At 44.7% G+C, this 21,073-nt stretch overlaps 1 protein-coding gene across 1 annotated transcript in view; it reads left to right on the top strand.

Annotated features, from left to right (window-relative positions):
* The window catches only part of SPEN (spen family transcriptional repressor), a 66,611-nt gene that overhangs the window by 11,687 nt on the left and 33,851 nt on the right, over positions 1-21,073 (top strand). Inside the window, exons 2-3 of the mRNA XM_054291840.1 lie at positions 6,046-6,366; positions 9,656-10,132. Coding sequence (XP_054147815.1) covers positions 6,046-6,366; positions 9,656-10,132 — 798 coding nt within the window. The remainder of the gene's footprint in view (positions 1-6,045; positions 6,367-9,655; positions 10,133-21,073) is intronic.

The following is a 21,073-nucleotide window of genomic DNA, read 5'->3' as shown; positions in this document are numbered from 1 at the left end:
ACCTACCACATGTCTGCTGGAAACACAGCAGAGAGGAAGCAGTCTGGGGGGTTTGTGGGGTGTGTGAAGGACACAATTGGTGAGGGAGCCGGCCAGGACTTGGTATGGAGTTGTCCGTAGTAAATACTGCTCCTGGTCTGCCCTGAGTGCAGCTGCTGGCCCAGGCAGTCCTACCAAGTCAGATGATTGTAGCTCAACAGGTGACAGTTCCTCACATTTGTTAGACTTAAAATTAAGTGTAGTTTTCCAGGATGGTGGAATTCTGCTTGTTTCTGTCAAGATCTATCTCAGTGAATTGGAATGATTTTCATCCCAGTCCTGTGCACACTCTTCCCAATGGTCTGTCCCTGATTTTGGTGTCTGCTGCACATTAGTTACTGTACTTATGAAACAGTCAGTGTAATTTTGAGTGGTTTCTGTTTAGATGTCTTGATTTTTCTGTGTCTCTCAGTCCTCGAGTCTCCTTCCATGCCAGGCATGTGATGATACTGTCAGATTTTGAGTAATGCTCTGCATTACTTGAGGCACAGTTTAATTCCAAAGACATGTGCTGCTCAGGTCTGAAGATGGTGAAATACCATCTTATATCACTCTACATCTGAAATTGCCTTTCTAAAAAAAAATATAAGTGTATATATAAATTTTATAGCAATAAAGCAGGTGGCTATAATGCATATGAAGCTTGGAAGATGGCAGAATGTCATTTCCTTAGGATAAGTGTGTTGGAACTGCTGTGTATTTCATTTATTGTACCACTGCCCTCGTTGAAATCAGTTGTAGTGCCGTAATCTTTGCAAACGCCCGTGTAGAGACACAAGTTCCCTTTGTGTTGCTGGCTCAGGAACTCTCTCAGTGGTGAATATTAAACACCTTTTGTGAGCGGTGCGGGCGGGAGACGCTCACTGTGCGATTCCTGCTGGGAGCTGGTGGTACTGGAGGCTGGTGCTCAACTCCAGACGGGATTTCTGCAGGATAGCTGTCCCTGTGGCTCGGTGTCCTGCTGCTGGTAAGATCCCAGTGTGGTTGGTGCTGCTGTTTGCTGTGTTATTTTGTGTATTCTGTGGCTGGGAAGTGGCTGCACGTGCTGTTGTGGTGGGCCAAGTCTCTCAGGCTGTGAAATGAGCATCCATGATAGCAGAAGATCCTAGAACTGATGTTCATGGACTAAACAGACATCCTTTATCCTGGATAAAAACCCCCATGGAGGGTGATGGCATTTTGCTTTATGGTGGTTTAGTAGCTGCACATCCTGGATTTCCCTGTACCTGGAGCAGACCTGCTTTGTCCAGGGCTGGAGTATCTCTAGTGTGGGGTATTTGGACTGGTTTGGTGTCAGGAGTAAGGAGAAGAGGCACAAACATCTGGTGAAGTATTATTTCAGGACACATTATTTTGTTATGAAATAACAACAAAGCCAGAGGAATGTGATTGGCCAAGGAAAGCTTCAAGCTGTGCGAGCGTTTTACTGAATAATGCAGGCTGGGGCTTGCTGGGGTTATATAATCACAGAGGAGGAAGGAGTTTGAGTGTGGCACAGCAAAATCAGCCAAGCTTTTCAGATGGCTAAAGATACCTGACTGCAGTCAAAGGGAACCTGAGTGAATACAAAACACTGGGATGTTCTGCTGTGTCGGAGCAGCTTGTCAAATCATGCATGTAATGGGTGGTGCAGAAACACACAGAAAAAGCTCCTGTGTTATTTTGGGTCCTGCAGTGTCTGTTGCATTTAGTAGTATGTGGAATGGAGCACGGCACCAGCTTCTAAATGAAAATGGGGTGAAGTTTCTTTGGCTGGAATGTAGCTGACCTGCAGAACTCTGCAGTGATGAAGATGGTGGGGTATGAAAGGTCTTCACAAACCTGTGGGAAGCACAGCAAGAGAAATAGGAGGATACTGTGATTTAAGGTGGAACTTGGTTTATATTAAAAATCTCCCTCGCTTCAACCCACCTCTTCTTATCATGTACAGATCTTCCTATAAAGATCCTAATCAGTTTATACAATATTGCAACTAAACAGTAAGGTTTGCTTACTACACAATTACTGGCTGGCATTCTGGTAGCCCATGCTTTGTTTAGAATGATTTTTGGAACAGCAGGGAATGTGCAGGAAGAGTGTTCAGAGTGAGCAGCCGAGCTGAGATGGTTTATTAGAGCTGGAAAGCCGAGGTGCCGATCCCCGGGGTAGGGAAGGCTGGGGGGTGTGGGATGACTTTGGCTGTGCCTGGGTGACACGTCGCTCCTGGGGAGGAGGAACCAGCCCGGCCCTGCACTGGCAGAGGCTGCGCCTCCCAACCCGGCTGTGCTGTCTCCTGGTTTGGGAGGAAGAGCTGAGGAGGAGGAAGGGCTGCGGAGCGAGGGAAACATGCTGAGCAGCTGTGCCAAGAGCCCAGAGACATTTCAGCTGCTTGAATATAGAGGTGCTTTGATCTACAGTGAATAAACCGATAATGCTTAAATTATGAATTCCTTTTCTTTGTCTGAAAAGCTGGATTAGCGTGGCTTTGTTCGAGCAGTGATTATTGGGCAACTTTTTTTTCTGCAAGGGCTGCTCGGTGTGTGTTTACAGCCGGGTGCTTCGGTCGTGCTGTGCTGGTGGAGGAGCTTGGTGACATAACAGCTCCCCACGTCCTTGTCTCCTCCGCTTCAGGTTGAACTGTAAACCCCGCCGAAAACACGGCCTCGGCCGCTTCCTTACGATGTGGAGCTAATGATTAATCTGCAGGAGTTGTGGACGGGAAGAGGCACTAAAAGGCCTTGTTTTCATTCGCGTCTGCAGAGTGGGAGCCGAGCGAAGGCACCTCTTTGTTTCTGTTGGGCTGGCAGCGATTGCGAAACGCAGCCTTGGGAAGGGCTGACGCACAGGTGTAGCGATATGAGGCAAAGGTTGAGAGGAGCTGCTCTGGCAGCGCTACCAAAGGTCGTGGCCATGCCTCCCCTGGCCTTTTGTCCCCTCTTCCCAGCCCTCTGCCTGGACAAAGGTTGCTCCTCGGAGCGCGTTCACCTCCATCTTGCCTTGCTTCGGCGTAAGGAAGCGCAGCGCTCTCGCCGCCTCTCCTCCCCCGGCCCTTCAGAAAGTGTGGTGGTTTTTTCCTTGTAGCGTTTCTGTGCTGCAGTGAAGCCGTGTGGTGATGCAGCACTGCAGATCTCCCTCCTCTCCCCCTGGTCTCCTCCCGGCAGCATCTGCCAAGACAGGAGCAGCTCGGAGAGGCGCCAATGGGTGCGGCCGGGCCGGATCGCTCGGCACATTGATCCTGGCGGAGGGGACCGAGGGATGTCTGCAGTCGCAGCACTGAGGCAAACCCTGCTCTTCCAGCAGCTCCCCTGCAATACCCAGGGCTCTCTCCTCCTCGGGTTTCTCTCATCCCCCGCTTCTGCTCCCTTTCTCCTCCTCCTGCCTGCCTCCCTCGCTTTCAGCAAAGGCGATTGCCACAGATTATCCTCAGGGCCTGTCAAGGGTGCGGGGCAGGACAGCGAGGCACAGCGTATATTTATGTATCTGGATAACGGGGGATTAACAGGCGCCGTCTCGGAGTGGGGTGATTTACCACCATGGCTGCACTGCAATACAGCAGTAGCCTCCCCCATACATTTCTTATTTAGGAAAAAATAATTAATAGCTGAAGTGCACTTCTTCCAATATAAAAATTCATATTGGGAAGAGTCACAGCTTTGCTAGGTGGGTTTTGTGGTAGATGGGGACCTTATTACACTGGTGTTTTGTATTCTGTCTGCTTTCTGGGCAGCGTGAGCTTAGATATTTGAACATTTTAAACACATTCTGCATCTTCTACAGCAAAAGAATGACAGTTCTGACTGTGTATGCATAATAACATGTACGTGTTAGGATTTCAGAATTAGGCAGTAATTGTCAAGGTGGGGAGCAGGCAGTCGTTCAGAGCCCAGCTCTGATGTCCGTGGCAGGCAGTGCTTCATGTGAGGGGGGCCATGGTGGCTGCAGTCAAAGGACTGCTACGATTTTAGGGATATTGATACCATTATCAACAGTATCTTAATCCTGTTCCCCCCTAAAGATCGAAGGCAAGTAGAGGCTCACATTGCCAGAAACTCAATGTGTAAACACAGTGAGCAAAAGGAAAGTGTGTGTTCTAACCAGTCGGTTTGGGAGCTACATGGTTTAGGTGTGAGGGTTGGAGTTAAAGGGTGATCCTAACTAGGATTCCTAATTACTTTCCATATTTTTTGTCACATTCATCCATGGCACGAACATTTTCTCAAATAGGCTTTTTCCTGTTTTCCTTCCCTCTCCTTCCTTTCCTGTTCCCTCTCCTGCTCTCTCTACATCTGCCACATCCAATTAGGCCATTTTTTTTTCCTCACACAGATTTTATTAACCATCTCCTCTACTCTTCTGGGCTTTCTAAATCTTACTTGCAAGGCAAGATAACCAAATCCAGCTTCCAAAGAGAGCATGCTTTGAGAAGCAGCTTTCCTGCAGTTCCATTTGCCATTATTGGAAGCTTTTAATTAAATAAAATACAAAGAAACAATAAAAAAATAACCAGAGCATTACAGATTAGGAAACTCCCAAGAATTAACACAGGCACAAAGGTGACAAGCTCAGCCCTGGACAGCTGAGAGGCAGGAACGTGTCTTGCGTGTGACTGTGTCTCCTTATGCCCAACAAGGCATTTATTTTATTTTTTTCTTGGAAGATGCTCTTGTTTGTGCGCACAGCCGTGTTCAGTGGAGTATAAACCAGGGAAAAAAGGCTCTAAATCCAAACCAGGTTATATATAAGTGTAGTAGGTCAGGCTGGAATGAGAAGGCAGCAGTCAGCGAGGCAGGTTTTCAGATCGTATTTAAGGATTAGTCATCCAACAACAATGATGAAATTGTAAGGTGTAGGAAAAGCCAGGCATGAAACCGAGGCAGCTCGGGGATCTGACAGCGTGTGTGCCTCAGCCTGGTGGTTGTATTCCCTTCTCCCTGTGTGTGTGGCTGAGGACAGTTTTGCCTGTGTAAGGTCTGTTTACATCTGCCCGGCCTTGTGCTGCCTTTGTGCATAGAAATTTTTTCACAGTAATTCTTCGTGGAGTTTACAAATACTTCCTGATTAGGTTTTTTATTTGTGCGTCCCTTTCCTCTCTGTCGGCACAATTAGAAATACACTTTCTGCCTTCTCTTGTCCTGGATTACCAGCTGCAGTTCAGAGCTTTTCCCTGCTTTGCTCAGAATCTTTTGGCAGAGAGAACTGAGCACCCAAACCCTGCAGTTGTTGGCTTTAAAATGTCACTGTGCTCATCCCGCCCAGCTTGTCCTTTCTACTGTGAGTGGATGCAAGTTATTTAAATATGTTTTTACATCTTGTTTCCTTGTGTACACAAACATGTTTGGGTTTATTTTTATTTTGCATAGACATTTACTCATCCATAAGTGCCAGTGTTGCAGTTACTTAACATACATCATGTAGGGTGGTGTCACATTCCCTCTGGCATTTGTCAGCTCCTGTTGGGCAGCTGGGGCTGCAGTGGGGCTGGGAGGCTGAACCCCAGGTCTGGGGGTCCGTGTGTCCTGCTAGGTGTGGAAGGAAACGGGTTTGGGATCAGGAGTGAGGATCACAGTGGAGACTCTGGGTTAAATACAGATCGAAGTAGTGGAATTGCTGTGTCAAGGTCGTTTGTCTCCTAAGAAAATTGATGGCTGTCTGTATTTTTCCTTGTGACACGGTTTTGTTTTAACTGTGCCTCTTTAATTGTGTCAGACTAACGATGTGCAGGGTGCTCTCGTTGTGAACACCTTTCTATTTCTTCAGCTGCTGCTGCTCTGTTGCTATAAAAAGGGTGATCCCATGGTAGGCTCCCCACACTTCAAGAAAGGAGTTTAAATGTAACCATGGAAAGTTTAAATGGCTTTTTTCTCTCTCCAAATGGCTTTTCCCCTCCTGGTGTCTCCCAGTGATTGATTTTCCTGGCACAGGGGAAGGGTGAAGGGTTGGATGTTGATTTTGCAGGAGGCAATGTTATTAAACGTGTTCTCTTCCCACCAGCACTAATGTGTGTGCTCTGCTTTGCTTCTCTTCCAGATATGGACGTGTCGAAAGTGTCAAAATCCTCCCTAAGAGGGGGTCGGAAGGCGGAGTGGCAGCGTTTGTGGATTTTGTGGACATCAAAAGTGCCCAGAAGGCACACAACTCTGTCAACAAAATGGGAGATAGAGACCTACGGACGGATTATAATGAGCCAGGAACCATTCCCAGTGCTGCGCGGGGATTGGATGATACAGTTTCCATAGCATCTCGTAGTAGAGAGGTTTCTGGGTTCAGAGGAGGTGGTGGGGGGCCCACTTATGGCCCCCCACCATCACTTCATGCACGGGAAGGACGTTATGAGCGGAGACTTGATGGGTAAGTTCCAAGGTTTCTCTAGGCAGGTATTTTGTATTTGATATGGTGAGAAACACAAACTCGTATCTAGGGCCCCCAGATGGATTTAAAATTTTGGGAATTATCTATGTTTCCTATTTTGGGTTGGAAACGGAAGTGATTTCTATCCCAGTGGCTGGTACCTTGTGGATCCATAGAGGATGTGTCCTGCAGCTGGTTGGATATCTACCTACACTTGCAATAAGGTGGTTTTAAGATGGAAGATTTCCTTTGGCCAGCATCGATATTGGAGTTACTCTTTTCTAGAAGTAGCGATCCCATTTCTTGGATAATATTAAGGCCTTGCTGGATGTATCCCTGCTGCCAGATGGAGCTATCTTACTCTACAACATGTGGTGAAGTTCTCTGTGGAGTATCTTCGGAATACTAGAACGTAGAATTCGGTGAAAGCTTGATGCCTAGCTCTCAGTTCTCACTATACGCAGCGGGTATGTTAATTGGATTGTCACCACAAAATTCAGAGTAGACTTTAATGATGCGGCCCCTTGGATTCTACCGACAACTCTGAGCGATGGAAATAACGCTTGGATGGAGAAGACCGAAGGCAGCTTGTGATGGTTCCATTTTGGATCTACATCATTTCCAAGTTATTGGGATTATTCTTTCTGATGGTATTGGCAAAAAGAGATGACGGACATTACTAAATTTTGGAAATTATAGTTTACTTTTTTTTAAAGCTGGGATAAGAACTACTGCCTTGAATTTATTGGATGGTATACAGTCAAGACGCCAGTAGCCATGGGGAGTGGATTACTATCTAGCCTCCTAAAAAGCTCTGCTGCTCCACATTAAACATACTTTAGCTTTAAGGACGTGGTGCTAATACCCGTTTGTGGATACACCAGTGAGAAGTGACTGGGCTGGATGGTTACCAAGGCGGCCAGAGGATGCCTGCTGGCAGCAGCGTCAGGGCCCTCGGGCCTCGGGGGATCTTCTACCAGCTGCTTGATTCAGACTTAGGGCTGGAAATTAAAATTATGGATCTATTTAAGTGCCTTCTGTCTCAAGAAAGAAGTCTGGGGGTTTCAGAGTTACGGTTTCAGTCTGGGACTACTTCCGTCCAGTGGAATTTTTTTTTTTGTGTCTTGTCACTAAGAATTTTTTTTTCTTGTTGGTTCATCTAAAATATCATTTGACACCCTTGCCCATTAAGAAGGTGGATTACCCCTGTAAGAGGGGCCAAAATTGGGGAAGTTATGTTCACAATTCTCTCCCTAGATTTAATTGGGAATATAGGTCGTGTTTCCACACTTGGAAAAGGTTGGTATGTCCTGCCCTGTGTATATTAGCCCCTCTCCTAACCCAAGTCAAACCCTCTCTTTCCACTAACTCCAGTAGCACTTAGTACTAATAGATAAATGAAGAAAGCACTGTAGCCAGTAGCTGTTCAGCTCTGCTTCCTCTGTCTGTCTTCTGTGTCCTTCTCATGGATAAGGATTTGTTCTTTCTGTCAGCTCTGTAGCAGTAACCTGCTAGAAAATACTGCTTTTTCTCTGACCTCATTAAATCAGCTCTCACTGATTAACACTTTGTAGGATGCTAAAGGCAATCGTTTGTAAAATTGTTGATCTTGGTCCTTCAAAAGGGGAAAAAAAGAACCAAAACAGAGACCCATTTCTGTGCCAGATTCTGAAATAGCTTTCAAAATTCCATTGTTGCGAGCAAGAGGTAATGGAAATAGAAACGCAACAATGAATTTCAAGCAGATGTAGAAGATAATGACATTCTCTTGCACTGGTTAAATAGTTTTTATATATTATTTGAGAGAAAAAAATGCAGGCAAGATGTGAGGGAGCCCTATAGAAAGCTTGATATGAGTTACAGTTTAACAACAGAGAGTGAATATATTGAGAGGATTAAGGATCTAATGATTCATTGGAGAAGGAATGGAAGGAACTTCCTGAGATGCTAATCGAAAAAAGATTCAAATCCCATTTTCAGTTTATAAAAGATCCCTGAAATATTTCTGCCATTTGAACTAGAGCTGTGATGCAGGAGAGGAGGAGGAGGCACAAGGCAGAATTGGGTTATCAGGATTCAGGAGACTGAAGTGACTCATAACACATTCTAAAGCAAGAATCTGAGAGAGAAGGCTGAAAAAAAAGGTTGAAATGTCCTTTATAAGATGGATAATTAATTTTTAAATTAATTTTGGCTACCCTGACATATTTAGAATTTTGGAAGTATTTTTTGAATGTTCAAAGTAACCATTCTGAATCTTCCATTTTGTAGATGTAACTAAGATGTACCATCTTGGTACTTGTCTAAATTGGAATACTCAACTATTTGTAGTGTTCCTTTATCTGTCAATCTCTTTATTTGAGAGATCACACTAACTCAGAACATCACTGAGCCTTTATCATTTTAAAATGTTCAAAACACTGAAATGAACTGGACTGTAGCTGCTGGAAATCAGCAGCTTGTGCAGATAGAAATTCTGTGATTGGAGCAGTCCAAACAAAAACACTGCCTAAAAATTGGATTCCCAGTCCATGTGTAGGGTCTTAGTATGTTCTGGGAACCTGCATCCTTGCAGTTCCAGCATTAGTAGTGGAGAGGATTCTTTAGCATCCATAAGTTTTACAATGAATGATTGTAGCAATCTGGTCAAAGCAAAAATTCCCTCTAAGAGGGTTAAATACTTTAGAACAGCAACAAGAAATCCCCTAATTTTCTGGGAAATCTCTATGGGTTATGCCACCCCTTTTGAAAGCAGCTTCTTACCTATGGGTCATGCTTTGCATGGAGGCTTTCATGGCTACAGCCCAATTTGTGATGCCATTTTTGCAGAAGGATAATTACAAGAGCTCCAGTAATTACAACATTTTGGAAAAAAAATATTTTTGAAGCTCTTAAGCAAAAATGGAGAGAAAAAGGAGAATTTAATGGTGATGTCCACAACCATGAAGTTTTTCTTGTTTACAGAATTTAAAAGAAAAAGAACAATTGAAATGAGGACTCCGCATGGGAAAGCAGAATTTTTTTCCCTGTGCAGGCAAGTTGCTGGTCATGAAAGCCCCATATTGTGATTAAACCAAAATGATTGCTCAGCTTGATTGTATACAAATATAACTTTGGAGTCAAGTAAAATGTTTGGAAGTTTGTCATTGTTCGCTTGATAGGTTATTGCCGGTTAGCGGAGAAGCAGTCGCAACAATAAGCCGAGTGCTGCCATGAATGTTTGCATGATTTGCTTTTGGTCGTGCCTGGCCCTTTCTGATGCGATATTTTTCCCCCTTCCCAAATGCAGGGCTTCAGATAACAGGGAGCGTGCTTATGAACATAGTGCCTATGGACACCATGAGCGGGGGACGGGCGGATTTGATCGGACACGACATTACGATCAGGATTACTATAGAGACCCTCGGGAGCGGACCTTACAACACGGGCTCTATTACACTTCTCGGAGCCGAAGCCCGAACCGCTTTGACGCTCACGACCCCCGATACGAACCTAGGGCTCGGGAGCAGTTTACATTGCCCAGTGTGGTACACAGGGATATCTACAGGGATGACATTACACGGGAGGTACGAGGCAGAAGGCCGGAGCGGAACTACCAGCACAGCCGGAGCCGCTCGCCGCACTCGTCGCAGTCCAGGACGCAGTCCCCGCAGCGCCTGGCCAGCCAGGCCGCCCGGCCCGCCCGCTCGCCCAGCGGCAGCGGCTCCCGCAGCAGATCCTCCAGCAGCGACTCCCTCAGCAGCAGCAGCAGTACCAGCAGCGACAGGTAGGTCTCTGTGCCGTGGCTGCGCGGGTGCTCCGCTCAGGAGGTGTTCTGTGGCGAAGCTTTGGTCGCTGAGGTAGAGGTGAAGCGCAGTGAAATGTCCAAGGGCTCAGTTGGCACTGAGGGTTCCAAGGGCAATGCTGGTGCTGGTCGTTGTTTTCCTTGTTAGATCCAAGAACCAAAACAGAGACCCATTTCTGTGCCAGATTCTGAAATAGCTTTTAAAATTCCATTGTTGCGAGCGAGAGGTGATGGAAATAGAAACGCAACAATGAATTTCAAGCAGATGTAGAAGATAATGTGTCGCAGACATTTTTTCACAGAAATCTTTTCTTTGGGATTTGTGTATCTTCTGGGAAGCAAGAGTCCCAGAAGAAGAATGTAAACAATTGTTATCAGTTACTGTAGAATGCAATAAGATGCACCTGTGATTGGTTCATCTTCTATGTGTGCAATTAAGGGCTAATCACAGAAGCAAGCTCAGGGACAGATTCTTTAGATACAGAACTTTGTTACAGATTCTTTTTTATTCTATTCTTAGCTTAACAAGATTCTCATCCTTCTCTCACCCCAGCGACCTCCTCAAGTCGCTGTAATAATAATGATATTCTCTTGCACTGGTTAAGAAGTTTTTTTACATCATTTGAGGCATGGTGTATCCATGGTGCATCTGTAAGATGGTGGCTGGGCAGAGGAGGGATGTACAGACACAACACCTCACTGCCTGTGTGTCTGGAGAATGGGGTCACTTTTATTTGCTTCAGTGAGAGAAAAAGCAAATTTTAAGGTCAGCTACTTTTTACTTTGGGAAATGATGAGTGGTATTGTTCTGTTTCTTCTTGTTCACTGACACTGCTGACATTCACAAGGTTGATTTGTTGCCTTCCCATTTCTCGCCCTGCTGTCTCACAGGAAAATTTGTAGACTTGGAAGAATTAAAAGAAAAGAATCCAAGTTTGCAATTCCTGGGAATGTGTTTCCTTGGTTCTGGAATAGCTCTGTATTTGCATGGCTTTACAAAATACCTATGGGGGAGAAAAAAAGGTGTTGGAAAAGCACTGATTTCTTTTAATAATTTTAAAATTCGTGTTGAAGTGCCTGTCTGATATTTGGCTTTTTAAGAGTGAATTCACCCTAAGAGTGGAAGCCACAAAGCTGCAGTTGCACCCATAAATATTTTATGCTCTTTGGCGGAGAGCTCTGCTCTTCAGGAGAGTTTGCAGAGTTGGCAGCGTTTCCTTTGCATACCAGGTCTTTTCTAAAACTGAAAATATTCATTAAGTAAATAAGTGTATCAGTAGAGTGTTCGATTTCACAAACGCCTGGCGTGACAGGACAAGGGGAAAGGCTTCCCACTGCCACAGGGCAGGGTTAGCTGGGATGTGGGGCAGGAATTCCTGGCTGTGAGGGTGGGCAGGCCCTGGCACAGGGTGCCCAGAGCAGCTGGGGCTGCCCCTGGATCCCTGGCAGTGCCCAAGGCCAGGCTGGGCAGGGCTGGGAACAGCCTGGGACAGGGGAAGGCGTCCCTGCCATGGCAGGGAGTGGAATTAGGTGAACTTTAAGGTCCCTTCCAGCCTGTTCTAGGGTTCTGTGTTTATCACTGTGAATGGAATTTTACCACTGTCAGAACTCTCTGACCAAGGGGATTGTTCTCACAAAGTCTTCCCTTGAATGTTGAACCTTCTGGAAGGGTGAGATGGGCTGACACCCACAGAGAGTGTACAGAAGATGAGGAAATCAGTGTCTCCTCTTGTGATTGCCCCACCCCCTCATGTCTAAAGAAACATGCATATTTATTTACTTCTTTTAATTATTGTTTTCTCCTCCTGGATTTGGAAATCCAGGTCCTGTCTCAGCTGGAGAGCAGGTGAACATTTAAGACAACTTTTAGGCTGCTTTTAGGCACTTGTTTATTTCCAGCACCTCTCTCTATGAGACCTTAATGCTTGAATAAAGACAATCCTTTGTCAAAGATTTTTCACGCTTATTACATCTCAGAAAAATCTGTGAGACTTCCAGAGGTCTCAGAAAAATCCTAGAGAAAATGGACTGAAAGGAGGGCTGGTTACATTTAAGGTTTAAAAAAAAATCTCGAGAAGGGGAAGAAGAAAAAATCTCTATGGTGCTTCTCTGCTCCTTGTGGAATGAGAAAGGCGTCCAAGAAACTCGTAATATTTATAAAATGTCATTGTTGGAATGTCGAGGCAGGATGAAATCCTGTTCTGAATTTGAGAGGACTAAATATGATCCCACTGGAACCAAGTTTTAAGATTTAATGAGAAGCAAAGCAGTGTCTGCTGTGCTTGAGCATTTCATTTTCTTGGCAATTTCTAGTTGTAGTAATGGAAAAGTAGATGATACTCTGGGAGGAAATAAAACATTTTTTTCTTATTAATACAATAAAATCAAACTCAGTCGAGCAAGTAATAGAATCTGGTGGATTGTATATTTAATTTTGAAGGATCAGAAAAGAATTTTACATGTTTCTTAGCAATCAGTTAGATAATAATAAACATTTAACCCTCTCTTTACTTTGGGAAGCAAAACCCCATCTGGCCTTGAAGCCTTTCAAAGCACAAGTGTTTAATTTTCAACACAGTTGAAATTTAGCCATGTAAATATTAAGCTCCTCATACACTGTTGGTGAGCGAAAGCTGCCTCAGTCCCTTCTCCCTTGTTTGGTGCTCCCATTTGCTGTGTGATATATCCAGTTTCTTTTGTCTGGAGAATAATTATTGCCTGCAGTTTCCATGGTCTCGAGGATTTCAGCAAGCTGGAAATTCTCTTATGTATTTTTAGAAGTGGAAATGGCCAATTTTGAGGGGCCATGGTGTTATTAAGGTCTTTATGACACTGCATTCTTCTGAAATGTAAGAATTTGGTCACTCGGGTTTTGTCCTGTTGGTTCAGCTGGCAGAGTTGTGTTCCCTGCCCTGGGGGGTGTTTGGGGCACACACTGGGTGTTCAGCACTGGTGGGAGCTTTGTGCTGGGCACTGTCCTTGAGGAGCTGTGAAAAAGCACAAAGGTGCTGAAGGACAACTCTGGCTTTCCTTGCTTGTGGTTTTCAGGAATTGTGTGAAGTACATAACGCTGATTTGCCTTGACAATACTGGAGAAACACTGCTTGCTTAAAAATTAAAAAACAACCTCAAAAAGCCTTTATCTTGACAAGGTTCAGAGTTTGTTGTGTTGGATAGCCACTAAACTTTGCTTTAAATTGCTGTTTGGAGGCCTTTGCAGGTAATGGTGCTGCAAGGAGTAATTTAGAAACTAAAACCAGAAAGAACACATTAAAAATAACCAGTATTCTCTGAAGCCAGGCTTTATTTGGGGTGTTCTGTGGCCTCTCAGAAGTTGCCTGCTGAGGTGAGGAAGCTGCTGGATGTGGATGGCTCCTGTGTGGATTTGAGGAGAAATTTGTGTTTTGAAGTCTTTTTAGTGTAAGATTGCTCATTCCCCACCTATCTAGTGGAAAAGGGTTGGTGGAATTTTTTTATCACCTTGAAAGAATTAAAAAAAGCCCTTGAAAATGATAATTTGCCACCACCAGAAGCTTCATTGTCTCCATTCTGGTGATTCAGACACACACCACAAATGATACATTAGCAAACATATTTTCTGTACTGTGTCATGGAAGAAGCTGGCTCTGGATGGAAGCTGGGTGATCCCATAGGAAGCAAACAAGATTTTGTTTGTGCCCTGCCCAACCTCCTGGAAACATCGTCCCTGCTTTTAGATTTTTTTTCTTTTGTAGCAAAAGCTCTTTTCTAGGCTGCTTGTTGAGGTGCTCTAATGCACTAAAAATAATTTCTGGGCTTTTTGATTCAGTTTTGTAACGTCAGATGGCCTGACACGTCTCTGGCTGCTCCATGTGTTAGTGATTATTCTCAAAGTTTTGCTGCAGCAGTGCTGAACCACCCAGTGCTGAGAGCAGAGCGTTTCACTCCTAAAAATTGTTGGGATGGGGTTTGAATTCATTTACAAAAACCCAGGCAGAAGTGTTTGATTTCCTGTAGGTGATGTTGAGGCTGTAAAAACGTGAACACCCCATGTGTTCCATCTGCAGATAAGCGACCTGAGATTTCCCTTGGCCTTTACTTTATTTTTTAAGAGTGTTTATTCAATTGTCTGATGTGGAGGATGCTGGGGGATTTACCAGTTAAATGAATAATTTCCTATAATGTGTAATGTAGTCGCCTTTAATTTATTTTTAAGAGTGTTTGTTTGGTTGTCTCATCTCCAGGATGCTGGAGCTGGATGAATAATTACTTAGATGACTATTTCTCTATAGCTTGTAATATGAAATAGAGATTGGGAAATTAAAAGAGCATTTTCAGCTTAGATACAACACTGGTTTTATATTCACCAAGATCTATGTGAGCACAGTTATTCCAGTCTTCCTGAAATCAAGAAACAGGAAGAAGTTGCACTTACAGATATTGGAAAAGGGATTTTTTTTTGTAATTCTTATAGCTGTATTTAAAGTTCTCGTGACAAGTGGGCAAGGCAGAAGGTAATTAGAGATTGGTTTTAATTTTAGATTTCTCTGTGATGAAATTCTTTCTGGAGCAAGGAATTACCATTGGAATGGAATATGTGCGTGTCTTAATATTGAAATAAACTGATGAAAAATACTGCCAAGAGAATTTTAATCATGGGAAAAACAGGCTCCCTGAAACCTCCTGTGTATTTTATTTAGTCAGGGACTTTCCTAGCCTATTTCAACAACTGAAGTGAAAGTAGAAAAAAAGAGTTTTAGTTTCATTACATAATGCAAACCTTTCTCTACCATTGTCTTCATCTCCTCCTTCCCGTGTCGTTTGCTGCCAGAAGTGATGAATCACTGATTTAGCTGGGATTTGGGAGTTTGAGTGGGTTTGGAGATGCCTGTGCTGAGGACAGATGAAAAATCAGGAACAATGAGGTTAAATGTAGCTGTTTAGTCTTTATTGAAGCCTCTGTGAGATGGCTTTTCTCGAGGTTAAATAATTCCACATCCATTTGGAACTGTAGAGATGAGCTGAAAATTTTAAATCTCTTCTGGTAGAACGACAGGGTTGAGCAGGCTCGTGTTTGTATGGGAAAAGAATTAGGTTAAGATTTATAAAAGAAAATTAAATAATTTCTTAGAGTAGGAGGCCTTTTCCACTGCACAAAGGCAACAGTAAATCCTGTCAGGAGTCAGGTGAAACACCTCATCCTTACCTTTTGTTCACATAAACCCATGTGCTGCTTTAATGTTCTCTCTGCGGCAAAATGTGAATTAGGGAAAGGAAAATTTAGAAAAAAAATCCACCTCAAATACTCGCAGGTTTTTGTTAACAACCGTCGAGCGTTTTCACTTTGTTCTTCGTTGTGTTTCTGCTCGTGTCAGCCTGTGCTGCTGCTCAGCTAAATATAACCGAGACCATCCTTTAAACGTGGTTTTTTTTACCCTTGGGACTGTATCGGGTTTCTTGAGATTGAGCACAGGCAGAACGTTTTCAGATGGCTTTGGAGAGATTACAATACAGAAAGCAAACCTTTATACTCGAGATATGCCGAAAAAGACGTACCTGTGCATGTGTAACCACAAAATAGATCCTTCTGTGGGAAAAAAAAAAAAAAAAAAACAACGTGATATATCAAAGTTCTCCTCACGGATGGTGAAGAAATGGTGCCTCGGCGCCCTTGGCAGGGAGCGGCCGCAGCTCGCTTGTCCCTCAGCCTCCCGCCCCAGCTGCTGACAGCCCGCATTACCTCAGCCCTGGACTCGGCAATAATCTATGAAAAATGTGCGTTGCATAATAAGATTTTTATCTCGCTCCGAAACCCCGCCGCTTTCTCTCGCCTCACAGCCGGCGGAGCGCGCCCGCCGCTGTAATGGCGTCGCGGCCGCGGAGTCGCCTCACCCGGTTGTTTCGGGGGCGGGGAGAGCGGGTGTTTCTGAGGGAAAGGCGGGTGTTTTGTGGGGAGAAAGCGGGTGTTTCTGCAGAAAAAGCGGGTGTTTCTGCAGGAATAAGCGGGGGTTCGCCGCCGCGGTGCCCCGGCGGGCGGGGGGCGGTTGTTTGCGCTGAGAACCGGTCTGAGCCGGCGGGAGCCGGCCGGGGCTGCCGCGCCGCCCCCGGGGCGGGGCCGGCCGAGCCCCGCGGAAAAACACCGCCATTGCCACAAAAAAAAGCCTTTTAAATTAAAAAAATATATAGATTCCCTCCCCCACCTTAGCGCTGGAGCAGCTCTCGCTCCTGCGTGAAGGTTTTCCCTTCACACAGTGCAGAGAAATGAAGTAGCAGCGACTGTGTCAGAGCCGTATCTGAGGGGGGAAAACCACCCTTTTCCCTTCTCAACCTATTTTCGGTTGTTTATTTATTTGTTTTAAACCTTAAATGCTCTGCTCGCTCTAGAAGTTAAGCACTGGTTTCCTCGCTGAAGGATACAGCCCCAAAAATCCCCCAAAAGGGCGATTTTGGAGCCTGCCCCAGCATCCTAATACCACCTCTGCCGTGATTTGACACAATTTCAAAATTAAATAGAAATTCTATCTTAGTTGGCCCCTCTGGGAGAACCCACCCCCACCTCCCCCCCCCCCATATAAATAGACAATAAAATACTTAAAAATGTTATAACAAGGAGGGGTTTTAATTTCTTTTTTATTTAGTATTTAATTTTCTTGGCATGAGCTGCCCAAAAAGAGTGGACATTTGGCTGCAATTAATACCCCCCACCACTGCTGCACTCCCAGTAATAGTTGGTAATTGCTGGCTCTAAGTGACAAAGCAATTAAGCCTCTTCCTAAATGTGCAGAAGTAGGTGTTTATCTAAATCTGGGCTGTCAGCCTTTGTTTCTGTGTCAGGGCCCAGAAGCTCAACTGCTGCTTTCTCAAATTGCATTTGATTCTTTACAGGCAGAGGAAAAAAAATCATTTTTCAAGTTAATTTCAGGAAAGGAGTCTTAAAAATATGTTGTGGATGGGTGAAGTGGCAATTGCCCTAGAAAAATATTTCTGTTTTATTACTATGATAACTATTTTGATGATTTCAAATTATTTTATTGTTCTTAAAGAGATTATTGTTATTTCAGTGCTTTAAAGGTTTCTTGCAATGAGATGAGAATCTTTGCTAGAGAATATGAGGATTTGTGGCAGCTTATTCTAGACTTTCTGGTGAACTGGCTTTTTCCTCAGCTGGGGGAGAACGATCTGGATGTGTGATGAAAATGATATTTTTAAGTAACCCCTGGACAGCTGTAGGTCTGTGGGAGCCAGTGTCTGGTGTGAGAATTCACAATTTCATGTCTTCTTAACCTCCTTTTTTAGGAATAGTGGGAAAAACCTGATCTATGTGGACAGCACTGCTCCCACCAGCGTTGTGGGAGACTTTGGGCTGTTCCTTAAGTCCATGGGAGCTGCTAAAAATTGCTGTTTTCCCAAAGGTCAGGTGCTGTTGGATTGGGTTTGACTTTGGGGTTGTGCGTGTGCGTATTAACAAAATGGTCACTTCTAATTGCATTTTCAAGGCTTTGATTTCCTTCCAAGTATTTTGCTTAATCATCTTGAGTAGGCTGAGGGAAGGAAAGAATTAGCTGAGGTCAGGGAAGTTGAAGCTGCCCGTGTTACTGCTCAGAAGCCAGGCTTAGTGTGAGGGATCCTGGAGGCAGGAAGAGAAATGTGTTCCCTTCCTGCTGCACGCTGGGAGAGCAGGGGGAAAGCAGCCCCGGGAAAGCCAAGGAAAACAGGGAAATGTGTGGTGGCTGCCTCCCTCTGCACCAGCAGGCCACATTCGCCTTTCCTTGGGAGACACACAGCTCCCAAGGATGTGAATCGTGGCTAAAATAGATTAGAGGATCGCAGCCTGGAAGTGCTTATCTGCAGCGGTGGTGGAGTCAGAAAGCTCAGATGGACACAGCAACCAGAGCTGGGGGAGAGCATCCCCACTGCACAGACCTTTGGAATAAAGGGCAGTTTAATAATTTCTGATGAATATTCACATGGAGGGGTGAATAGCAGAAGAGGAAGGCTGTATTGAACGCTTCTTGAAAAAGCACCAGTCATTACAGTGATCAAAGGAAAAATCCAGCCACTTCCTGGGCTGTTCCAATTAAAGCCTAGACACCACCTCCCTTTGAACTTGCAAATACAGTGATTTGTTGGTTTTGTTTTGGTGGTTTTTTCCCAAAGAGGATGTTGGAGGCATAGATGCAGAAGGAGAACCTTCCCTGTAAAACCTGAGGGCTGGGAGAACAGGTCTCCTCCAGGCGTAGCGATGCGACTTGGGCGTTAACTTTACAAATAATCTCAGCTGGAACATGCTGTACTTAAATAAAGTCACAGGGATGGGAATTAATAGTAAATAAGCCTTATTGGGGAAAAAATAAAAATTAGTATCATCTCCTAATCTTTGCCCATTGAATTAACCGTGTACCTGATGCGCTTGGCTTTGCCCCCATTGTCCCGGCGCCGAGCGCAGCCTGGCTGTGACGTGGCGAGTGCCGAAACCACTAATGATGGCATCAAGGGTTTAAGTGCAAATCTCCTTAGCAGCAGATTAGGGATCCCAGTGCAGATCCTTGTGGTCAGCTCCTAATGCTGCTCGGAGAGGAGAAGGCAGCGTGGCTCTTGAGTGGAAAATCACAGGCTCGGCAGAGAGGTGAGGGCTTCGATGTGTTGTATAGAGGAGAAAAAATTTATGCATGTTGGGATGTGGTCCAGATTTTGTTTAAATCTTGAAGGGAAGCTGAGTTTCCAAAAGGAGGAGCAGGGAGACGTGCACTGTGTAGATGTGTGAATTATAGAGTGAATAAAGTCTTTGCATGATTATTCATTAAGTGCCTAATATAAGAACAAAAATAGCTTTGGCATTAAGAAACAGGACTTCTCTGTGATCCCTCCTCGCAAGTGGCCCATAACAAAGGTAGGGGACCTGTTCCTTTGTTTCCTGGTCCTTCCAGCCATGATTGCACTCTGCTGTCTGGAGGAGCGAGATGTGGAGCCTTTTAATTCCTTCTCTTTGAGAAATGTCTGGGCTTCAGTGCTCAGTTGCTTTATTTAGCTCAAAGCGATGGTTTTGGCTAGAAGACACTTGGAAATCTAGGATGGCAGGAAAAGTACCTCTTAGAGAATCCTTTCTGTGAGAGGGAAGTGGTTTTCAGGCCTGTATCCTCATTTCTTCCATGGCTGTGGGGTGTTCTCTGCAGATGTCCAGAAATCATCGGTTTTAAATATGAGAACCTCATAAAACAGTTTAAAAACCAAAAATAATTAAGACACATCTCCAGCAGATCCTGGCTCTAAGGGCATTCACGTATTTATTATCTTTCATCCATTTGAGAGCAGAGAGCTTTTCTGGCGTGATAACACATGAAAGAAAGGCTCTGTTCTCCTCCTGAAAGTGAATTCCCAAGAATGCCCAGCCCCAGGTCCCTGTGGACAGACGGTGCCGGGCTGGGCAGAGTGAGATGCAGAGCGTCCTACTTACCGTGGCTGCTACAGGTCTGACCTCCTTGGATCATCTGACACCTCGTTGGGTAAGAGGTTGCTGCAAGATCTCAAACCCTCAAATTATGTAAGATTTACACACTTGCTTTGAAGTTGGTCCCTCCCTTCCATGTTTGTTTACTGGCTGGTGTGTCCTGTTGGATTGTGAAGGATGAATAGTCACAGAAAGGAGGCTGTCGGGTTAGTACAGATTCTCTGTTCCTCTTGGTTTTCTAAACGCTCTTGGAGCTGTGCTTACCCCGGTTCCGGAGTCTGAGAATACGCCGGGGACGTCCTGCGCCGGTCCAGGCTTTGCTGGGTGAAGTTTTCAGTTTGCTTGTTTGTTTCTAAAATGGAGAGAGGGAGGAGAAAGGCTCATTGTGTTGCTAGAGGAGAAACAGAGATGGTATCTAACAGCTGTCTCAGGAGTTATGTTGGGTTTGCTTTTTAATACACAGTTTATCTCGAACTTGGGGAAATCACATGGAAAAAAGGAAGGTGCTTAATTACCCTGTACGTGTGGCTGCCGTGGTTTGGGGGTTGGAAAGCACTGGCTCTCATAAGGGAAGCTCCCAGGCTTTGCCTGTGGGAATTGCTCAGAGGGCTTTTCTTCCGTGCTGTGCTCTGCTGTGCCAGCGGGGTTGCCTCGGCTGCTCCTCCTTCCCCAGCGCTGCCGTGCCGGGTGGAGGCCAGGGCTGTGCTCGGGCCAGGAAGGTGTAAAAACATTTTCTTCTGGATTTCACCCTACTTACGCATTTTTCTCGCAAATTAAGTTCTCACCCATGCTTTGTGATCCCCGTTAAGTGCAATGGAACTGGCCCAGGCTTTTGGGAAAGAGAATCCCTGGACTCTGACCATGTGTGGAGATGTAATCGCTAAATCCTAACAAATTCCATGGAATTAAGTTACAGCAAGGTGCTTTCTCAGAAGTTACTCTGAAGTGGCAAACACTGTCATGTGAGATATAGGTTTTGCTGGGTTGGTTTGGAGTTGTTTTTCTCTTCAATTTGCTCTTTAAGCCTGGCATTACTCTCCATAGTTGTTCAACAAAGTAAAATCACAATCTCTCCCCCAGCCTACTGCAGATCCACAATAGGTGCTGTGGTACTTTACCTATTTCATACAGATAGTTTCTTTTTGGTTTTATTTTCATTACTTCACTGTTTTCTACCCATGTGAAAGCTCACAAAAAGTTCTACTTTTAGTTGTATTTTTATTTGCATGTGGGCAGCAAAATGAAGTAATTCCCAAATATAGTCCTAGCCAAGAGATCCATCTGTTCTCTGCATTTTTAAATGGCAAATTAATCCTTAGCATAGAACTCATCAAATGTCTTCTCTCTATAATTTATGCTGCCTGAGATCACAGAAATGACTTTTTTTTTTTTTTTTTTTTCCCAGGCCTTCCATTTTAAGTAGTCCTTTACTCCAGAGCAGCAGCTCCCATTCTGGTTTTACAGAGCTCTCCTGTGATTCCTCCAGTCACTGTTGT

This window comes from Melozone crissalis, unplaced genomic scaffold (assembly GCF_028551555.1).
Source record: "Melozone crissalis strain CALT ecotype California unplaced genomic scaffold, PUWL_Pcris_2 ptg000107l_1, whole genome shotgun sequence".
NCBI classification, from domain to species: domain Eukaryota; kingdom Metazoa; phylum Chordata; class Aves; order Passeriformes; family Passerellidae; genus Melozone; species Melozone crissalis.
Note: the sequence above shows the minus strand (reverse complement) of the source record. Positions and strands in the feature narration are given on the sequence as shown.